Below are 22,534 nucleotides of genomic sequence, written 5' to 3' on the forward strand. Positions count from 1 at the left end.
ATATATAGATAACTATAATACAAAACAATTGATGAAAAACATGTAAAAGGAAGATAAAACAAAGTGCTCTGAAGGTCAAAGGTAGGGAAAGACCAACTAGAAAGGTGGGGAAGCTGGGGAAAGAACTGGAGAGTAAGGGGTAAATGAGGAAGGAGATAGTATTTCTGCTGAGCCTTAAAGGATGGATGGGCAGAATATCAATAGGCAGAAGTGGGAATGGGAAGGTCATTACAAAGTCAAGTAGGCAGTACAATGTGAGGCATACTGTGACATGAAGGTAGAATGGTAGGTTAGTGCCAAATTATGGACTGAATACCAAGTTATGGAGTTAGAACTTTATGTGAGAGGCAGCTGATGGTGTACTGGATAGAACACTGGGTCTGGAGTTAGGAAGACCTGAGTTCAAATTCCACCTCAGATACTTTCTAGCTATAGGACCCTAAGCAAGTTTCCTCAACTCTAAAATGGAGATAATAATAGCACCTGCCTCCCAAGGTTGTTGTGAGGATCAAATGAGATAATATTTGTAAAAGGGATTAGTATAGTGATGGGCATATCACGGTTCTGTATATTTATTCCCTCCCTTTCCCCCTTTGGTAAGGAATAGGGAACTAATGAAGGTTTTTCAATTATAAGATCTTATCACGAGAAAGATGAATCTGGAAGCAATTTGAAGGACAGGTTAGAGTAGGAAAGATAATTGAGAAAGAAAAACTAATTAGATTTTTGTGAAAGTTCAAGGGGATGGTAATAAGGGAATGCACACAACTGTTGAGCCAGCTGTAATCGAGGCCCTGTCCAATGTACACCTGTTAGTAACCCCAGGAAACCTCCAATCACTGGAGGAAACTTCATCCTGCATCTTTGTGCCCTCTCCCCTCTAACTCCTCACCATAACACAAACCTGCCTCTCCCTGAACCTCACCTCATGCCCTGCTAACTGCTTCTCTGGAAGTTTCATCTCCTCTCATTGAAAGGGAGTGGTAGTGGAATGGTCAGCCTGCTCCTGGTTCTCTGCCATCACTTCCAGACCAGGGGATTCTTATTCAGGGATGTGATCGTCTCAGAGCCCTCTTCTAATTCTGAGGTTCTGTGACTCTCTGATTTATCAACTTCTCACTACTTCTCTTCATTCTGAGAGAGTGCCACTCCCCGAGCATAGGATGCCCTCGTTTTAAGCACCAATTTCTGTCCTCTACAGATTTTCACTGTTACCTCCATCTCTCAGAAGCCACTTCTGCCTTGCTAGTCCAGATTTCAGCTCATATTTTATTTTTCCATCCTGCCCCTGCTATCATTCTTGTTGGTCACAAGAACTCTCATGATGCTATCTACTAAGATGGGAAGGAGCTGGTCAATGATGAAATCCCAGGTCCTTTAAATATGGCTATACTGCCTAATTGTATATGTTTACATAGGAATGGGGATATGCCTATGATTTCCCTAGCAAAGAGCTTTCCCTTATAAGGAAATGCACATTACCAATGCAGGTTGGCATATTCTCTGCATCTCATAGTCTTTAAAAGTTGCTTAAAATACTAAGAGGTTCAACAACTTGCTCAGAGTCACCTAGGCAGTGTCAGATGTAGGAAACCAGATCTTCCTGGCTTTGGGGCTGGCAAGAAAGCCTGTAAACTCACTGGAAGAGAGCTGAATTCTAATATAATTTAAGCTATTGCCCTCCATCTCGACCTATAACTTGAGTGGCAAAACCTCTCTGAGGTGCCTGGTTGCTCTCTACTGCCCACTCTGATTTGAAAAGGATGAATGGGGAAAAAAGACAGGCTTAGCAACTACTTTGTCATAAGAGGCCTGGAGCCCACTGGCCAAAGCCAAATCCCACTGAGGGAATAACTGGTTGGGTTTTTTCTACATTGCCCAGAGAGCCAGCCTGAGTTTTGTTGTGAGTTGTACTCTGCTTGCTATAAGAGGCTATGGGGTGATTAAATAAAACAGAATCCTACTGGGCGAAGAACTGTTTGGACTTTCATGTACTGCCCAGAGAACCAAACTGAGGAACTCTGCAACTTTATGGTTTACAGGAACCACTGGACACAATGGTGTAACACTCATTCATCACCTTGTTAATAGTGATGGTGAGTCAAAAGCTCATCACTGCTTCATCAGTTCAAGGACAGAAGAGAAAAGACTGCTCAGCAGGACGGTGATAAGCACCAGAAAGGAAGCAGTTAGAAGAGAGACTGCTTTGAGTGCAGCAGATTGTTCCTGAAAGGACCAAAGACATCAAAGCAGAGTTGGCCTGGATACAAGGGCCCTCCTGCTGGGTTTTGTTGTGTGTCCCCAGACACTGTGCAGCGCTCCAGGTTTAGAGAGGGGACTGTGATATGTTTATATCATGATATTCATAACCATTCCTGCATGGGATATTACTTGTGATATCATCATTATTCTTGACTTTACCTTTATTGTTAAGCAATGATTTTATGTTTAGGAGTTAACGGTGTGGCTGATTTTGTATAAAGAGGAAACACGATGGTGAGGTCTCAGGAATGGAAAATGCAAGTAATGGGAGTACACGCTCCCCTATAAGGTTGTCCTTAGGATCCTAAAAGAATCTGAATTGTAGTCACACAGTGGTAGTCCTCACTTAGAAACTCCAGACCTGCTAGTTTGAGGGAAGGTGGGCTAAGAGTGCAGGAAAATGGCTGTGTCCCACACAGGAGCTACATACATACACATATATGCTTATATATGTACATAACATATACATAGATAACACACAACTAACTGCATTTTATACATGGTCTTCATTTTATCATAGACCACATTTATAAATTACTATATATAAACATATTACATGATGTAGTCTATGATAAGATAAAATAAAGACTGTATACAAAATGCAGTTACTTCATTTATTTATTTTTTAAATGCAGTTACTTTAGTGTGAGAATCAGAAGAACCAATCAGACTCTACCTTTGGGCACTGACTCCATCTGGTGCTGCCACATGTATTTTCCTTCATTTTGATGTTTTTCTGTTATTCAACCATAGGAAACTAGATTATATAAGTCATCTATTATTTCATACATGCAGGTGGATGTAATTAATCAACATTTTTTCATTTTATGAACAGAGGACCCCAAAATGTATCTTTCCACCTCCCAACTTGGAAAGCCCCTAAACTCTCCTCCAATAAGAAATAGATGACCTAATTTTGTATCCTGGTTAATTGCTTTTGTTATAATTAACTGGACCTTGGGATTTCTTTAATTATTTTGGGGGCATAAAAATCTGCTTTACTCTGTATTTAAGGCCTTTGGACTAACTGGGGAGTCCAGTGACCCATCCTTTTTGAATGCCTAACCAATAAATCATCTAGGTTCTGATTGTTTTCTTAGTTATTATTAATAACTGGCTATGTATATGTGTGTATCTAAATGCATATTTGTATGAATATAAACATACACACATTTTGATTCCCCTGATAAACTATTAGCTTCTCAAAGGCAAGGATTGTTTCATCTTTGTCTTTGTCTTGCCCAGCACAAAGGCACTTAATAATAAATGTGTACTGACTGAAGGATTAGTGAGGCACTGTTTGTTATCTTAGTGAGTTCATCATAAAAATTGGGTCACATTAAAAACATGGATAACCAGTGGAATAGAACAGAGAAACCAGATATACAGTCTAACATACTTAAACTGAATTCAGGCTTGATAAACCTAATGACCCAAAAATAATCATTAGAAAAGTAAAAAAAATTCTTTCAGTAAAACTGTTGGGAAAATTGTACAGCTGTATAGAAAAACAAAAGGTATAGATTCACATCTTGTGTCATATTTTATTAAAAAAAACAAATTTGAATTATCTCTTTTTAATCATTTAAAATTGAAAGCAGGGGCAGCCAGGTAGTGCAATAAGAGTGCCGGCCCTGGAGTCAGGAGACCCGGGATCGGTTCTGGCCTCAGATACTTAGCACCCACACAAAATAACTGGCCATGTAACCTTGAGCAAGTTACTTAACCCCAATTGCTTAAAAAAAGAAAATTGAAAGCAAGAGAAATTTTATATTTAACACAATTGTTTGGATTGTAAATATTTTTATTGTAAAATTGATTAAGTATAAAAGGGAAGAGAATGATTTGAGCCCTCCCAATCATTCCACCAAAGGCATTCAAAACTGAAAGTGCTTGATAAGAGCAGACTGTGTGTTATTTAGCATTTGTTTCACCCATAGTACCAAGCACAGGAAAATAAAAGGTTACTTTACTGAACAACCAGTTAATAGAATTATAGCAGTAGATTTCAGATGAAACTGTTAGTAGAGTCAAGTAGTATTTTGATGTACTGCATGAACACTGTAGAGGACACTGGGGGCTCTGAGGAATTAGGACTTAGGCACAGAGCTAAGACTTCTGACTTTCCTTCATTCTAGCAATCAGTGGCTCCACATTCTCCTTCATTACAAACCCTCCCCCTTCTGCCTCAACCATGTTATCTTGATGTCCAGTTCCTTTCTCTTGATTCTTCCCTTATCTCTGCACATTACAGATAATAAGTGTATTTTCTACAATGAGGAAAAAACATACAAATTCAGAAATTGTACACTAAGTTGAGGATGATTAATAGGAAGGAGGAAAGAAGCATTTATTAAGTACCTACTATGTGCCAGGCACTGTGCTAAGGATTTTACAAATATTATCTCATTTGATCCATAGAACAATCCTGGAGGATAGGTGCTATTATTATCCCCATTCTACAACTGAGGAAACTGAGGCAGGAAAAGGTTAAGTGACTTGCTCAGGGTCACACAACTAGAAAGTGTCTGAGGCTGGATTTGAACCCAGGTCTTCCTGATTACAGACCCAGTGCTCATTCTAGCTGCCTCTATACATAAAAAATACATATAAAAGAAATTTACCTAGTCCCAGACTGCCTAGAATACAGATAGTCAAGCTAGAACAAGATAGGCCTAGAGAACTGTAGCTGGATAAAATATATTAAGCAGTTTAAAGTTTTAATCTGAAACTGGATAGAAAAATAAAAGGGAATAAGTCATAGGGCAGCCAAGTGGTGCAGTGGAGAGAATGCTGCACCTGGAGTCAGGAAGACTCATCTTCCTGAGTTCAAATCTGGCCTCAGACACTTACCAGGTTAGTGACTCTGGGCAAATCACTTAACCCTGTTTGCTTCAATGGAGCAATGCCAACCTAGACTATAGTATGATAGTACCATGGAAACTCTATCTATGTGCATCTGCAAATGGGCTGGAGAAGGAAATGGCAAAGCACTCCATCCAGTATCTCTGCCAAGAAAATCCCAAATGAGGTCATGAAGAGTCATGTCCATAACTGAAAAACTACTAGACAGCAATAAAGAGATATGGCACAACCAACCTCTGAAATTCATTTTGATTCTAGTAGCTCCTTGATTCATTCCCTCATGTGTAAAATGAAGGGATTGGTATACATCAGGGATGTTTAATTTCTTCAGCATTATGCATCACTTTGGCAGCTGGGTGGTGTCTACGAGCCCCTTTCAGAATGTTTTTACACATAAAATAAAATACACAGAATATAATAATATATGAAAGCCTGTTGACCTAAATACAGTTATCAAAATTTTTTTTCTAAAAAAACCCCAAGGCCATAGACCATAGTTTGTATCCAGATGATCCCTAATCTTCCTGCCCTGCTCAAATGCCAGCTCTTCATCACTCGACAGAATAGAATAAGGTTTCTGGGTAAAAGTAATCAATGCTCAGGTTCACCTACAGACCTTACATGAAAGAAGGGATAATGAGCAAAGGAAGAAAATGGCGTCACACTTGAAAACTGAAATGGTATTTCAAAAGACAGGGAGCCCTAACTCACCTGCATCCTGGCTGTCAGGAACCCAGAAGTCATTACTTCTTCTTCCTCTAGACTCCTTTCTTGAGAAAGAGCAGAGTCTTCAGAAAGCAGAGCTGGGGAAGGAGAAAGGAATCATGAGAGAGACCAGTCCTGCCTTTTAGTTCCCAAACTTACCAGGACAGATTGCCCACACACCTCCAGGACGGTATCTACAGAGTAAGAGATCAAAAGGGGCACAGAAGTTGCCCCATACCCTTTAGGAGCAAAGAGAGAGGTCAGGGGACATTCATTCCCAAGACCTCCTAACACTATCTCTGTGGCCAGAGGAGGTTTCAGGTTTTGCCCAGACCTATAGTCTGGGGATTAGGACACAGGCTGAATTCACAACTGCGTCCTTTTTGTGTAGTGATATAGGGCATGCAATTCAACCTCTCTGTGCTTATGGGAAAATGTCCCACAGTCATGGGGAACAACTGAACGGAGTTATAGACAATACAGTGGAACTTCCCTTGGGGTCAGATCATGGAAATGGAGTTGAAGCATCACTACCTATAACCAGAACATATAGTGATGTACAGAGTTCCACATGAGCGGGCAGGGAGAAGATCTTGAGACTGGGAATGAAGGAATGAAAGAATTAATAAATGAGAAAAAGGATTAATTAAGCATTGACTATGTGCAAAGCACTGTGCTGAGAGCTGGGAACACAATCAGGGAAAGAAGATAGTCCCTGTCCTCAAGGAGCTCTCATTCTAATGGAGGAGATAACACATATGGAAGATTTTAATTGGAAGTCAGATGGAAAGATCCCATGATCCTTAGGGTGCAGCAGCAAGGCAGCTGGGCATGCCTCTTTTTTTTTTTTTTTTTAAGCAATCAGGGTTAAGTAACTTGCTCAAGGTTACACGGCCAGTTATTTCTGGGTGTGGTGCTGAGTGTCCGAGCCCGGGATTCGATCACCAGGTCCAACACTGGAGCCAGTACTCTTACTCACTGAGCCACCTGGCTGCCCCTAAGCAATTGGGGTTAAGTAACTTGCTCAAGGTTACACGGCCAGGTGTTTTTGGGTGGGTGCTAAGTGTCTGAGCCCGGGATTCAATCTCCAGGTCTTCTCAACACTGGAGCCGGTGCTCTTACTTGCTGTGCTACCTGGCCGCCCCCGGGGCATGCCTCTTCTTAATGTAATTTCTACTGATAAAATTCCTATCAGTGTCTGACACTGAGCCATGGGACAGTGCCACCGTGGCACTGGTGGCAAGACCTTTCTTGTCCAGGTCCTCAATAGTTGTGTGGTGGACAGGCTGCACCGCTGCAGGGTTTGCTTCCCAAGAGGATGGCAGGAAGCACTGCTATTCCCCAGGCTTTTGGGTCCTAGGCTGTCTCCAGGGAGATGGTGCTCCAGGCAGCGATGCTGCCTCCTGCCTGGCCTTCAGGGTGCTGCTTCAGCAAGGCAGACTTGCTTGCCCTGTAGATGGGAGTTGGCGGGCTCCTTCTCCACAGGAGCTGCTTTCCCAAATGATGACTGTGAGGGTGAGGTTGGAAGCAGGATAAGCATAGTCTTCAAGGTGCCCATCTGCTTGTTGGGGGCCACTGGTCAGCAGTTGTTGCTTGTGGTGTTAAAGACAGTAGACCCCCACTCTATAATTTCTCCCCTTAGTGAAGGCTGTGGGGCTGAGTGGAAGTAGGTCTGGTGGTATGGGAGATACTACTCTTCCCAAGGAGGGAGCTAGTGGCCACAGTGGTGGGGGTGGTTTGACTTGCCTGGCAAATACTTCCTGTCTTTCCTTCAGTGTGTCCCACTGTATCAGCTACTCTCACTGGCCTGACCCAAAAGTAGAGCAGGACTGCCATTGTAGCAGCCTTGAGGCCAAGGCTTTCCTTCCTGATATCTTCATTATGGTGAGTTGGGAATATTCACAGGGCTCTGTATTGGCCCATGATTCAGGGGTAGGGAACCTGCGGCCTCAAGGCCACATGTGGCCTTCTAGGTCTTCAGGTGTGGCCTTTTGATTGAGTCCAAGTTTTACAGAACAAATCCTTTTATTAAGGGGATTTATTCTGTGAAGTTTGGATTCAGTCAAGGGGCCACATGTGGCCTAGAGTCCATAGATTCCCCATCCTGGCCCATGTGATTCTGGCAGATGCTCTAGAAAAATAAGTGACTGAAAAGCTAAGGTCCAAATCCATCCTAGAGTCCCCAATCTGAACTATACCAACTGCCCTTACTCTCATTCCTCTGTCCTCAGAAGAGGTGGTTGAGAATAGGCACTAAGATGTAACTCTACCTGTAAGACAGTCATTATGATAAAGACTTTTGTCATCAGCAGAGGATTTAAAAAAGCTCCACAAAAACCAGTCCTTCTACTAATATCATGTCTGATACAAAAACACATAGCTAGGAGGTCAACTTATCACCCAATTAAAGTGCTGTTCAGGAAACTAGGACAAGATTAAAAGATGGTGCAGTCCAATAGAACAAGAAATTAACAAATTTCCTGATATTTTTTTAAAGTGGACTCACAATCCTCAGAGGATGAACTAGAAATCTTGAATTCACTTACTAGGAAAATTCTACAATATATTCTTTTTCATCAGACCTGTGATTTTTTTTTTTAAGTAAGGGGGGTTAAGTAGCTTGCTCAAGGTTACAGGCCAGTTATTTTGTGTGGGTGTTAAGTATCTGAGGCTGGAACCGATCCTGGGTCCTCCCTACTCCGGGCCAGTGCTCTTACTCACTGCCCCACCTAGCCGCCCCCAGACCTATGATTTCACCAGAGTAGGACAAAAAAGGAATTCCCTCTACCAGTGTTGACTGGTACCTATTATACAACTTAAAGCCTTGAATTGCCCGGAGCCCTGAAAGCTTATATTTCTAGATAACCTTATAATCTTTAGCCATTTGCAGAATTTTCTGTAAATGGAGTTGAATTCTAACTTGGTTTGGCCTTTAGCCTCCATGTCTGTCCACTTGGCAAGTGTGTTTCCCAACTGAGGCAGGTCCTAGGTTCCTTCAGTCTCCATGTTCTGGCAATGGCTTTACACTTCTTAAACATCTCTAAGAAATAATCAGACTCAATGTTTTTACTTTTGTCCTTTTCTCACTTTTCGGAGTCAGCAGATTTTTAGTAGGTCATATTGGAGATCCCATCGTTGTCTCCTCATTTTTATCCTTTATTCTAATTTGGTATTGATTTTTAAATTTAATCTAGCCAGTTAATGATATGACTATATGCAGATAGCTATTGCTTAACTGATAACCACTGATTTATATACTATCTGATAAAAGTCAGTTTCATTGTTTGCTTGGTATTCTTCATATCCAATTAGCCTTCTTTATCTCTTCTTAAAGAAGTATTCATGATATATAGGCATGAGGCTTCTGAGTAGCCTACAAGCCACCAGCTTTCTTTCATGTCTTGATCACAAACCATAATTTCCAACATTTTTTTTTGCTGTCCTCACCTGAGTGCCATATCACATTGAAATCATCAATATCAAGGTATATGTTTGGCTTGGTTTGGAGGATCTTCCCAAGTTATTAATAGAATTTCTCTACATTCTCATCCTCTGCAACAGACACTGGTGCATAAGCTATAACTATCTTTATGGTGGTCTCTGCCTTGCATAGGCTCATTATTAGCACTGCAATGAAAGATAATAAATTGTCCCATGAAATCATGCACAATGAAACCAACTGCACCACCTCTTTCATTCTTTCTCCCAGTTGAGACTATAAACCATCCTTCTGCTTAGATGCAACTTCTTTATGTCTTCTGTTCTCAGGATACCAATAATTATCACATTTGTAGACAGATGGTCTAAAAATGGTGGTGTGGTCCTTAGCACCCCCTGCCACCTTTTCTAACAGTGGGAGGGAAGGCGCTGCACAGAACCTGTTTCATAGGTTGCTGATATCAAAGAATTCATCACCAAATGACTAACAACTCATTAATGAGCCTCATCATATTTAATTAGGCTGGTCCTCAGCAGGAACAAGCCAATGGTACTCACCAGTAGTTGAACTTTAGCGTGTTTCAGAACTCAGAGCTACCTCCATGCCATGATGAGGCATCAGAGTAGACTTTATGGAGGGAGATGGAATTAAATAGAGATAGATGTGAAATCATGTTGTTGTTGCTGTTGTTTTTGTTCAGTCACTTCAGTTGTGTCCAACTGGAGTGGTTTGCCATTTCCTTCTCCAGTTCTTTTGACAGATGAGGAAACTGAGGCAAGCAGGGTTAAGTGATTTGTCCAGGGTCACACAGCTAGTTAAGTGTCTGAGGCCAGGTTTGACCTCAGGAAGATGAATCTGTCTCCTGACTCCAGGATCAAACACTCTATCCATTGTACCACCTAACTGCCTTGTGAAATCATGTACTCTAGTTCAAAAAAACAAATGCACAATTGGAGGTGATGTATCTGACAGTTCATGGGAGAAAGCAAATGACAGACTCAACAATGTAACCTGGCATCCAAAAAACCTATCAAGTCCATGTTTCTATTTGGATGATAGCAAAAGTTAATTTTTTTTCTCTTAGTTTCATTGTACAAATACCCCCTTGAAAAACTAATCTTGTCTCAGTTTAACTAAGAAAAAAACAGATGTTTCCACACCTTGGGCATGACAAAAACTGGAAATCAGTGTACCATTAATGACCAATATGGTTACGGCTATGGGATCTGACCAACTGAGAGGCCAGAAATCATTGTTCACACTGGGGCATGTACGTATGCATATGTTGGGGAGGAGAGGAATAGGAAGGGAAAGCTCAAGTCAGCTATTTGTATTGTTCTTTCCCACATCCTGCCCTCTATTGTTTTCTTCTTCCATGCTGGACTTATCTCTGTAATTCTCACCTCTCTCTTCTAGCAAGAAAGCCAAAGCCAAGTCTTCCCTAGTTATCCCTAGATGTTTCCTGAGTGTTCTGATTTTGCACAGGAACTATTTCCCCACACAAGATGATCAAGACTTGTTCCAGTCCCAACAGCTCCACTATATGTTCCTCTCTATCAGTCTCTGCCTGGAAGCTCAGAAAATTGGAGGTGGATCTTCTTTGATCGATTCTTGCTCCCCAGGGAATCCTCTTCCACCTTTGCCTTCCTGCAGGGCTTAAGCTGGGGAGGAAGGGCAGGATGGGGGACACCAAATATAAGATCACTTTAACTGGGACCTCTTCCCTGGTGCTCAGATCTGCCTCCCCAACACAGATAACATCTCTCTGTCTCTGGGGCCCCCAGCAGAGTCACCACAGAGCCTACCAAAGACTTCCTGGTACATATGATCTGCAGGGACAGGTCAGCATCAGCATCATACATTCCAAACTTGGACTCTACAGAGACAGGCAGACACCCTAGACATACAAATGAGCACATGATGAGTTTGGTTCATTGAATAAATATTTCTAGCATCACAGGATTTAGAGCTAGAAGGGTCTCTTTTTACAGATGAGAAAAGAGAAACCCTGGCAAGTTAGGGTCAAAGCAGGGACCCAACCTGTGTGTGTGCCTGAGAAAAGACTTGTGTGTATACGACTATACATTTTTCTGTAGAACAGAATTCAGTTCTAGGCACAACATTTTAGGAAAAACATTTGTTAAATTGGAGAATATTCACAGAAGGGAGAGCAGAATGACAAAGAGCCTGGAAAGCCTGCCATAGGAGGGTTAACTGAAGGAACTAAGCACATTTAGCCTGAAGGACAGAAAACATAGAGACACATAGACAGTTTTTAAGTATTTGAAGGGATTTCATGAGAATGAGGGATTCCAGGGGTGGGGAACCTTCAGTCTTCAGGCCATAGTGGCCTGCTAGATCTAAACTATAAGTTTAGAGTCTGTCAAAGTACTACACTTGAGGATCAAGAGGGAAACACGTGGCTGGGAGGCTGCAGATTCCCCACCTCTGAATTAGATTCTGTTTGGCCCCAGGCTCAGAAGGAAAAGGGAACAGGGAAGGAAATAAGCATTTATATAGTGCCTACTGTATGACAGGTACTTTACAAATATCATTTGATCTTTACAACAATTCTGCAGCATAGCTATTGTTATTATCTCCACTATACAGTAGAGGAAAATGAGGCAAACAGAGGTTAAGTGACTTGCCCAGGGTCACACAATAAATAAGGATCTGAGATCAGATTTGATCTCAGGTCTTCCTGACTGGGCCTAGCATTTTATCCACTATACTACCTAGCTGCCTATAAGCAATGGGTGAAAATGGCAGAGGAAGATTTCAACTTGACTTAAGGAAAAATATTCCCTAACAATTGATTATTAAAACTTGGAATGGCTAACTTTTTGTAAGGTATGGGTCTGTGCCCCTCACTACACCACCTCCTTGGACATCTTTAGGCCAAAGCTGTGTGACCATTTCTTGGGTATGTTGTAGAACAATTCTCATCTTTTTTTTGTGCCATGGATCCCTTTGGTAATCTGATGGAATCTGTGGAAACCCCACACAGGATAAAAAGCGGGGGACAACAAAGGAAACCAAGTATACTGAAATAGAGTGATCAAAATATTTTATTAAAAGTTCACGGATTCCAGGTTATTGTAGAAAAAAATTCTTTTTTCAGAAAGAGGGTAGACTTTAAAATCTTTTCCAACTCTGAGACTGTGACTCTATGAAGTGATTTGCTCCAAGTCAAAAGCCAAGGCAAGATTCAAACCCAGGTACTCAGACTCTGAATCCAGTATCCCTAACCTATAAGATAACAGATAAACAGTACAGTCTGTTACCAGGTGAGCAGCAGAAACCTGACCAGATTAGTAATGCTTGTAATTTATCAACAACCATAGGAAAGCATGCTCCAGCTCACTTATAATAAGAAATGCAAATCACTCTCAGAAAATTGGCAAAGATGATGCAAAACAGAAACTGTGAATATTGGAGGGGCAATGGGAAGAGAAGCACACTGCTTAGCTTCACTGTTGGTGAAGCTGTGAACTGATCCAACTATTCTGGAACACAATAGAATTTTAGTTTAGTGGCAAGAAAAGCCAGTAAACTACCTACTGTCTTTGATCCAGTCACATCAATTCTAGGCATACAGATGTATCTCAAGGGGCTCCAAAACAGAAAGGTTCAGAGAGAAGAGAAGACAGCTTCCCCTGTTCCTTTGCAGAAGTAGGAGGATCACAAATGTGGCACATTATATATAAAATGTCATTTGGTTTTTTAGTATATTGATTAGCTTTGCTGAAATTTTACTCTTCTCCCTTTTTTCTTTTAATAAAAAATTCTTTATTATAAGGGATACCTCTCTTAAAGAGGAAAATGAAGGGATGCAGGGGAAACTCTAGGTCATTTAAAAACAAATGATATTGATAAACATCTATTTTTAAAACAACAGAATGTTTCATTGTATGCCGATTTTGTGGAAGTAAAAAAATGGAAATATGGTGGACGTCTATCGATTGGAGAAGGGGTGAACACTGTGTTATAGGAATAGAATAGAATATTGTTGTGTAGTAAGAACAATGAATAACTACTACTAGCCCTAGATTCAGAGGCCCTGGGTTCAAATTCTGTCTCTGATGCATGCTTTGTACCAATGAGGCCTTTGGCAAGTCACTTAATATCCATAAGCCTCATCTGTAAAAAGTGAGGGCTGGGATAGATACCTAAGAACCTACAGGATACCCTCTGATACCTTCCAGCTCTAGCGTTAGGATCTTATGAATATGAAAATTCAGAGAAACATGTACAGTTAAATAAGCTTAACCGGGAGAATAATATACATAATGTCCACAACAATATAAATTCAGCACTAGAAAGGAAAGCAGTCTCTGAATAGCTGAAAAGCTAGCCATGGTCCCAGAGATCAGGTAAGAAATACCTCTATTGATAGCAAGGAAACAGCAACAGCTAGATAGATCTTAGGAGAGGTTATTTTTGCTTAACTTTTCCTTTTGAGGGGGAGGGGAAGGTAGGGAAAAAGGAAGGACCTATATACAGAAATGACTGATGTTGTGATGTAGAAACAAAAAGCTACAATAAAACTTCAAAAAAAAAGTTATGTTTGAAGAACATTACAAACAACTGTGATGTGGTAGAAATAGTATTGGGGAATGGGAGTCCGAGATTCTCTGTTTGAGTGCCAGTTCTGCTATTTACAATCCATGTGAGCCTGGGGAAGTCACTTAAATCTTCTGGGCCTCAGTATACTTAACTGTAAAATGAGGGGTTTGGCCCAGATGACCTCAACTCCTAGAACTACAATCCTATGATTCTATAACTAAGTCATCTCTTTTAACTGAGACAGCATAGCACAGTGGAGAGAGAGCTAGACTTGAAACCAGAGACCTTCAAGTTCCAGATTTAGATTCAAGTCTTGACTGGCTGTGTGACTGCGGGCAAGTCATTGAACCCTTTAGTACTCACTAAGACTATACATTGCAGAGAAGGTGCCAACCTGCATTAGTAGGTGGAGTTTCCTTACTTGAGGGTTCCTTACACTAATGCAATCACAGGTCTAGCTCCTATTTTCCTTTAACGGGTCGGAGACCTTGACTTAGAGCATAGTGCTGGGGTTGAACAGCACAAATTGAGTCAGGATTCTCAGAATTGGAAGAGATCTTGGAGATCATTGTCTAATTCATACCTGAAGAAGTTTCCAGGTGGTACTAGGGAAGCAGCATTGATTCTGGAGTCAGGAGACCTGGGTTTAAAACCTGCCTCTGACATGCACCTGTGACACTGATTAAGTCATTTAGCTTCTGAATTTACTCCTCTGTAAAATAAAGGGGTTGGATAAAATGGTCTCTGAGGGCTTTTCAAGCTCCAGATCAATGCTCCTAAGAGGTAATCTAGGTTTGCTCAAAGAACTCTGGGGAAAGGGGGCCCACAATCAGCTGAGGCACCCTATTTCACTTTTGGACAACTCTAATTATTAGAAAGTGTTTCATCTTTTTTTCCCCTTACATGAAGCTGAAATTGTCCCCTATGAGTTCTGCCCCAGTCTATGCAGAACACATCTAATCCCTAGTCAATCAACAAACATTTATCAAACAGCTACTAACTGGCAGATGGAGCACTAGGTGTTGGAGATACAAAGACCAAAACACAATGGTTCCTGCCTTCAAGAAGCATACATTCTATCAAAGAAACAACATGTAAATGGGATAGTTAGGCAGTGCAGTGAGCAGAGCTATGGACCTAGCATCAGGAAGACCTGAGTTCAAATTTGACTTAGACACTTACTATCTGTGTGCTGTGTCAACCTAGGCAAGTCACTTCCCCTCTTTCTGCCTGTTTCTTCATATGTAAAATGGGTATAATAATAGCACCTACCTCCCTGGGCTGTTGTGAGGATCAAATGAGACAATGATTGTAAAGCACTTAGTAAGCATTCTATAAATGTTAGCTATTATTCTTATTAATACATATAAACACAAAATATATACAAGATTATTCTTATATACTGATTACATTACGGTTTACTTAGGAAACCTCAAAGCAGAAAAGAAACTTATTGATAGTTAATAGCTTGAGTAAAGTAATAGAAACACAAAATAAATCTACAAAAATCATCAATATTTTTATAAAGTTCTGAGAATAAGCAGGCTAAAAGGAGATATAGACAGAAAGAATGAGCAGGCAAGCATTTGTTAAGTGCTTATTATGTTCTAGTCTTAGGAGGCAACAATAAGAGAAATTCCATTCAAAACTACTACAAAATGAATAAAACATCTAGGAGTGAACCCATTCTCAACTCTTCCCTCTCATATATGACTTGTTGCCAAGTTTTGTCGTTTCTACCTTAATCATATTTCTCATTTCCTCTCCTCTGACATCGCCTCCCACCTGGATTACTACAATAACCTGTTGGTCTCCCTGCCTTAAGTCTTTCCCCACTTAAGTCCAGCCTCCATTCAGCTGTCAAACTGATCTTCCTAAAGCACAAGGCTGACCATCTCATCCCCACATTCAATAAATTTAGTGGTTTCCATTATCTCCAGTATCAAATATAAAATCTTCTGTTTGGCTTTTAAAGCACTTCAATACCTGGTCTCTTTCCAGACCTTTCGGGTCTTCTTAAATCTTCCTTCTCCTCCTCTCCCCACATCCCATGTATTCTTCTATCTAATGACACTGGCCTCCTTGCTGTTCTGCACACAAGAAGTAACTCCATCTCCCAATTGCTGGCATTTTCTTCCTTCTTATCTCTCTACCTCCTGGTATCCCTGGCTTCCCTCAAGTCCCAGAAAAATTCTACCTTCTAAAAGAAGCCTTTCCTGGGGCGGCTAGGTGGCTCAGTGAGTAAAGCGCCGGCCTCGGAGTTAGGAGGACCCATTCGGTTCCAGCCTCAGACACTTAACACCCACACACACAAAAAAACTAGCCGTGTAACCTTGGGTAAGTTACTTAACCCCAATTGCCCTCCAAAAAAGGCAAAAAAAAAATAAATAAAAGAAGCCTTTCCTAACCTTCCTCACTGCTAGTACCTTTCCTTTAAGATTATGCTCTGTTCAGCATTCAAAGCCCTTCATAACCTAGGCAACCCTCACCTTTTCAGTCTTTTAACACCTTACAATCCACTAGATATTCCATTCAGTGACTTGGGTCTTCTAGTTGTTTCTCGAAGACACTCCATCTCCCAACACTTTTTCCAACTAACCCCCCCCCCCAGCCCCCAAACCCTCTCCCTGTTCTGCTTTGGAAGTCTTCCCCAACCCCTCTTAATCTGAATGCCTTCCCTCTGTTAATTATTTCCCATTTATCCTGCACATCTCTTGCTTTGTATATATTTGTTTGCATGTTGTCTTCCCCACTGGATTGTAAGCTCCTTGGGGGCAGGGGTTGTCTTTTGTCTCTTTGCATCCCCATTTGAATTGTCTTAGGAAGATTTTGAAGATCACCTGGCAGGACAAGGTACTAGACACTGAGGTCCTTACTCCAACTAAACTGCCAAGCATTCAAACTCTGCTTCAGAGTGCAACTCCGATGGGCTGGCCACCTCTGTTCCAATGCAAAACATACACTTGCCAAAAAGACTGTTTTATGGAGAACTCACACAGGGCAAGTGCTCTCAGAAGAAGAGATACAAGGACACACTCAAAGTCTCTCTCAAGAACTTTGAAATTGATTGCGTGACATGGGAGACACTGGCACAGGACCGCTTAGCATGGCGGGCCCACATCAGAGAAGGTGCTGTGCTCTATGAGCCAAGCAGAACTGAAGCATCTCAAAAGAAATACAGGATGCACAAATTTGGAGAATCCACCCCGAATGTTCACACAGACTATTTGTGCCCAATCTGTGGTAGAGCATTCCAAGCTCCTATCGATCAGCCACAGCTGGACATACTGAAGACTGACTTTAGCATGGTGATGTCATTTTGGTCTTCTTCTAGAACAAAGGGCAATAACCAACCAACCAACTTTGCATCCCCAATGCTTAGCACAGTGTCTGACATGGAGAAGGCCCTTAATAAATGTTTACTGACTGAATATCTCCAATTTATCCAGTATCTGTCCTCGCACACTGTTGTTTACATGTTGTGTTTCCTATTAAACCGTGTGCTCCTTGAGGGCAGAGACTATCTTTTGCCGTTCTTTGTATCTTCACTGCCCCCCAGCACAGTTGGCATGTAGTCAGCACTTAAAACAATGCTTGTAGATTGACTGAAAAGCACAGGGCTTGGGAAATGACATGTACACGTATAAATAAATATAAATACAAAATAATAGAGAGAGTGGCTATTGGCAGCTGTGGACATCTGAAAAGGTCTATCGAAGATGTCAGGAGCTAAGTTTCGAAGGCAACTTAAGGATTCTAAGAGGTTTTGGTCCCTATTTAGTCAGTTAATAAGTATTTATTACATACCTATTGAGTAACAAGCCCTTTGGATAAGACAGGGAAAAGACAGTTCCTGCCCTCTAACAGAGGAGATAAGTGATGCAAACAACTTCCTACAAACAAGCTATTTGCAGATAAATAGGAGATAACCAATAGAAGGAAGGTATTAGTATTAGGGAGGATCAAGAAAGGTTTTCTGTGGAAAGTGAAATTTTTAGGCGGGACCTGAATGAAGCATGGGAAGCCAAGATACGGACATGAGCAAGGAGAAGGTTCCAGGCACTGCCAGTGAAAATGCCTGGAGCTAAGCCATGGAGTATCTTGCTAGAGGAATAAGTGGTGTCACCCGACCAAAGACTGAAAAGGTGAAGGGGGCCGCCAAGTTAGGAAGGGCTTTGAATGCCAACTCTTCAAATACTTAAAGCCAGCTATCCCATTTCCTTCAATCTTTTCTTCTCAAGGCTAAACATTCCCAGTCCCATGAATTGCTCGTCCGATGGCATGATCTCCACCCCCATCCTGGCTGCCCTTCTCTGGACCCACTCCAGTTTATCAACGCCCTTCCTAAAATATGGCGCCTGGAACCGAACCCAGGAATCCAGAGAAATGATACAGTCAAATATACACAGGCACATGGGAACAGGGCGTTCACACACAGACCCAGAGGCTGTAGCAGCTCCTCCCAAAGCCTGTCCAGGTTCCAGGCGGCCAGAAGCCCGGGGTCCACCATACCCTCCCAGGACCAGCCTGGTCTCTGACGTCAGGCCCTCCCAACTCCGCAGGCCCCGCCCTTCTCGAAGTCCCTTCACAGCGGGAGGGCTGACGTCAGACCTACCCTGGTCTAACCCCCCACCCCCACGGGAATCCCCCACCACCCTTACATATCCCTGAGGAACCCCCTCATCCAAAACCTTCCAGGGCCATGCTTGTGTCCAGGCCGGTAACTCCTGGGGTTGACGCTAGGAACCAAGCAAGCAAGAGGAGCCAGGACCAGGGACAAGACTCACCTTCCAGTCGCCAGAAGAACAAAGAGCCGAGCTCCGGATCCACCGACTACTGCGCCTGTGCAAACAAGCCGCTGAACTACGATTCCCAGAATCCATCGCGCTCGAAGACGCTCTGGGTGTGCAGACATTTGAGGAGGGCTTCTAAGAAAATGGAGATTGGTTCTGGTGATGTGAGCAGGGGCTGTCTTGGAGTGTTCTGGGAAATGGAGTCCAGAGGTTACTGTGGGCAAGAAAGATCTTATTGACTCAAGGGATTGAGTTTGATTAATCACCCAGCCCTCAACAAGCCTCCTCTGGCTACGTAACCTGACTGCTCTCCAGTCCTGCCCCTGACTCCATTTCCCAGAGGCCTCCGCGGCGCTCCTTTCCAACCATCTGCAACAGTGTCAGTTCAATTCTTAGTCTAGGTTCTGTGCATTCTAAGTCAAAGTGAAACAGCTCCTGCTCTCAAGGAATTTAGGTTCTGCTGGGGAAAAACAACACGTAAAAGAAATGGAAAAATACGAAGTAATGGAATGGATGGAAGGAGCCCTAACAATTGTGGGAAGGGCACTTTAAAGCAGATGGCACTTCAATTGAGGTTTGAAAGGAGCGAGGAATTTCAAGGGGGTAAAGCAATGCATTCCAGCTAGGGGAACAGCTTAAATGAGAGACGGGCAGGGTCTCAGCTCAGGGCTTCTCAGGAACCCAGCCCTTTCCTCACATTCAAGACAGTTATGAAAGAGGAGTAGGCTGAAGCAAGGTAGTGGGTTTGTTAGAGTCAGTGCAGCACTGCGTCTAGGTAGCCCTGTGTCTAGGTAGCCCTGTAGATAGTCACTGCTGAGGGTCTATATGACTTTTTCCACACCCTGCTGTAACTGGGATAGAGAGGCTAGTAACTGGTAAACTCAGAATAAGCTTTTTGCTTGAAGTAAGCTTTGAGCTGAGCTTTGAGGAAGCTAGGGATTCTAAAACATTAAGTTGCGGATGGAGTAACTTGCAGGCAAAGGGGAGAGCAAGAAGACCACTTTAGCTGGAATGTAGAGGGTAGGAAGGGGAAAAATGCAAAAAAAAAAAAAACAACCCTGAAAATGTCCACCTTACATGGGCCCCCAGAATTATTAGCCCAGGTCCAAGGTACTTTCTAGGTCCAAATCCATTAAAAGCTATAATTCAAGTCATCAGAGATGGATTTCCTTTATCTCCAGTCAGCAAAAGAACACAAGTACTTCAAAGCAAAGGTATTTCATAAAATAGCAGTGTAAGAAGAAAAATTTTTTTTATAACATTCCCCTCATAAACCTAGATCATACTTTCTCCCAAATATATACTCCATTGGTGGGGAAAATGGTCATGCATAAGGAGTATGTACATGTATGACATGGGTAGCTAGGTTGTGTAGTGCACAGAGTGCTGTTGAGGTTTAGGGGTCCTGGGACACCAAAATAGTGACACACAGGTCCTGCCTGAATAAATTCAACTTGTGTCTTTTTTCAGCCAAAGTAAAAGAGTTTATTAAAAATTCACCATATTGGCCAGGCTCTCAAGGAATCTAAGTATTTGTGACACTTGTATTGGCACGTAGGCCAGATTGAATCTGAGTACCTTCATGGAGGCGGAGATGGATTTTATAGACAGAAAGACTGTAGGAGGAATCTAGGGTTGGCCAAGTAGGCTGGGGTGATTGGAAGAGGGGGTCTAGGGAGGATCTTGATGAGAATGGCCAATAGGCAGGGGCAACTGTGTGGTAGGTGACAGAAAAGGACTGGGAACACTAGGGACCTGGACCATGTAGCCAAGGGAGAATGAGGTCTAGATGGGATCAAGGGTGGGAAGTCTAGGGTGGTGATGGGGTGCTTGTGTTTGGACCCCAATTCCAAGATCACATTTCTCTCTAGCCTCAAAACACTATCCCTGACAGTTTTCTCCCCAGCCCAAGGACACTATGCTTAGCAATCACTCATGAGTGGACCCCAGTAAAACTACCTGTCCACTTAATTACTCATGAGTGTGCCTCAGCAAAATAGATTATCTTTCCCTGTCACAAGAACAAGCTGCCTTCTGAAGAAATTCTCCTGTAAAAACAGAACTATCAAAAAAATTAAATTAAAAAATAAATAAAAATTTAAAATAAAAAAGCAGATCTTGAAACCACAGAATTATCATGTACTGATTCCCAAAACCTATCATATACAATCCAGAGGTCAAGCTATAGACATCAACTCTCAAAGCCATCTTGCTACAGATATAACAGACTAAAAATACACCACTGAGAAACCCCTTTCCCTGGTTTCCAGTAGTGCACAATGCCTGTGAGTAAGGTTGTATATTATTACCTAATTAGCATTATCTGCCAGATAATCCACTCCTTTTCCTATTTAAACTTTAGCATCATTCCTGTTAGGCTGCAATTTCCCTAAGGAGCTCTACCTGCCATACTGTTGTAACAATAAACCTTTGCCACCTTGACTTAAAGAATGCTTGAGTCTGTGAATTCCTTCCAGACAACCCTCTCTTGTACATCAGTCCTTGAAGGGTCCCTGAACCTCTCAAACCACATCAATGGGGCCAAGTGAGATGCCTCAGGTGAATGCCAGATCAAGTGGGAAGATTCCAGGACAGTTCAAGCTGGGTTTTTCCAGGGCCCCTAGACAAACTGGACCCAAATTCTTCTGGGGTAAGGGGAAGAGGTCTTGACTTGGGCCCATACCCTGTGAGTGCCCAGCCTGGAATCAGGAAGACTCATCTGTAGTTCAGATCTGGCCTCAGACACTTACTAGCTGTGTAAGCCTGGGCAAATTACTTAACCCTGTCTGCCTTAGTTTCCTCATCTGTAAAATGAGTTGGGAGAAGGAAATAAAAACCATTCCAGCATCTTTGCCAAGAAAACCCCAAATGGGGTCACAAAGAGTCAGACACTACTGAAATCACTCAATAACATGACCAGGGCATACACATGAAAGGGCAACCCATGCCTCTGATGACATAGTATCATAGATGTGATATCATGGCTTTGCCCTCATTGAGTTTGCTCAGTGACAACTGTGGCATCTTCAACACTGCTCTACTTTCTGCAAGTATCCTGGTAGCCAGTTTTCCACTGGATGCCTACTATCTGCTGATCCCGACTCTTTCAGATTCCTATCCCTGCATTGGCCATCTCAGTTCCAGTCTCCTAGAGTCTAGTGACTAGTACCTAGGGCACTAGGGTTTGACCCTGGTTTAGGTACCCAGCTAACAAAAGAAGGCCAAGTTCCCTAAAGCTAAGATTAAGTCTTTTTTCCCTTCCAGATTCTGCTTACTCAGGGATCAGAAAGCTCCTAACATTCCCAATATATTCTTTGGCTTTGCCAAACAAAATCTAAGGAGACAAGGTTATTGTGCAGCCACCTAGGCCATGATCTTGCCTTTATTATTCATACCTGTCAGCTATAAAGTCCTCATTGCCAGTCGGGTGGTCCAATGGTTAGAGCACTGGGCTTGGAATCAGCAAGATGAGTTTAAATCCAGCCCAGACAGACACTTCCTATCTGTGTCACCCTGGGCAAGTCACTAACCTCTGCCTGCCTCGATTTCCTCAACTGTAAAATGGGGATAATAATAACACCTACCTCTCAGGATTATTGTGAGAATCCAATGAGATATTTGTGGAGTGCTTAACGCAGTGCCTGGCACATAGCAGATTCGGAATACATACTTGTTCTCTCCCCCTAATACCTGTGGTGCTATACTTTGACCAGCAGAAAAGCCCGTCTCCTTACACTAGGCTGAAACCTAGCTTTTACGAGGCTTAAATGTCAAACATCCTTCCGAGATCGCCTGATTCAAATGCAGGGTCTGTTTCCAAGGTCTGAGAGGGGGAAACAGGATGAAATCTGTTTCTCCAACACGCTCACCTCAGCCACAAAGATGGAAAATGAAAGCGCCTGCG

The 22,534-nt window shown here is 42.3% G+C and overlaps 1 protein-coding gene across 1 annotated transcript in view; it reads right to left on the reverse strand.

Annotated features, from left to right (window-relative positions):
- LOC138160258 (zinc finger protein 184-like) overlaps positions 1 to 22,352 on the reverse strand; it is a 31,692-nt gene extending 9,340 nt beyond the window's left edge. Inside the window, exons 1-4 of the mRNA XM_069086854.1 lie at positions 22,215 to 22,352; positions 18,625 to 18,844; positions 11,077 to 11,168; positions 5,839 to 5,930 (exon numbers count right to left, since the gene is read on the reverse strand). Of these exons, the coding sequence (XP_068942955.1) occupies positions 5,839 to 5,930; positions 11,077 to 11,095 (111 nt within the window). The 5' untranslated portion in view covers positions 11,096 to 11,168; positions 18,625 to 18,844; positions 22,215 to 22,352. The remainder of the gene's footprint in view (positions 1 to 5,838; positions 5,931 to 11,076; positions 11,169 to 18,624; positions 18,845 to 22,214) is intronic.
- Positions 22,353 to 22,534: the final 182 nt, after the last annotated feature.

The sequence above is a fragment of the Petaurus breviceps genome, unplaced genomic scaffold, assembly GCF_028583685.1.
Source record: "Petaurus breviceps papuanus isolate PSGF00001 unplaced genomic scaffold, PetGlider_PUasm1.0 180, whole genome shotgun sequence".
NCBI lineage: Eukaryota > Metazoa > Chordata > Mammalia > Diprotodontia > Petauridae > Petaurus > Petaurus breviceps.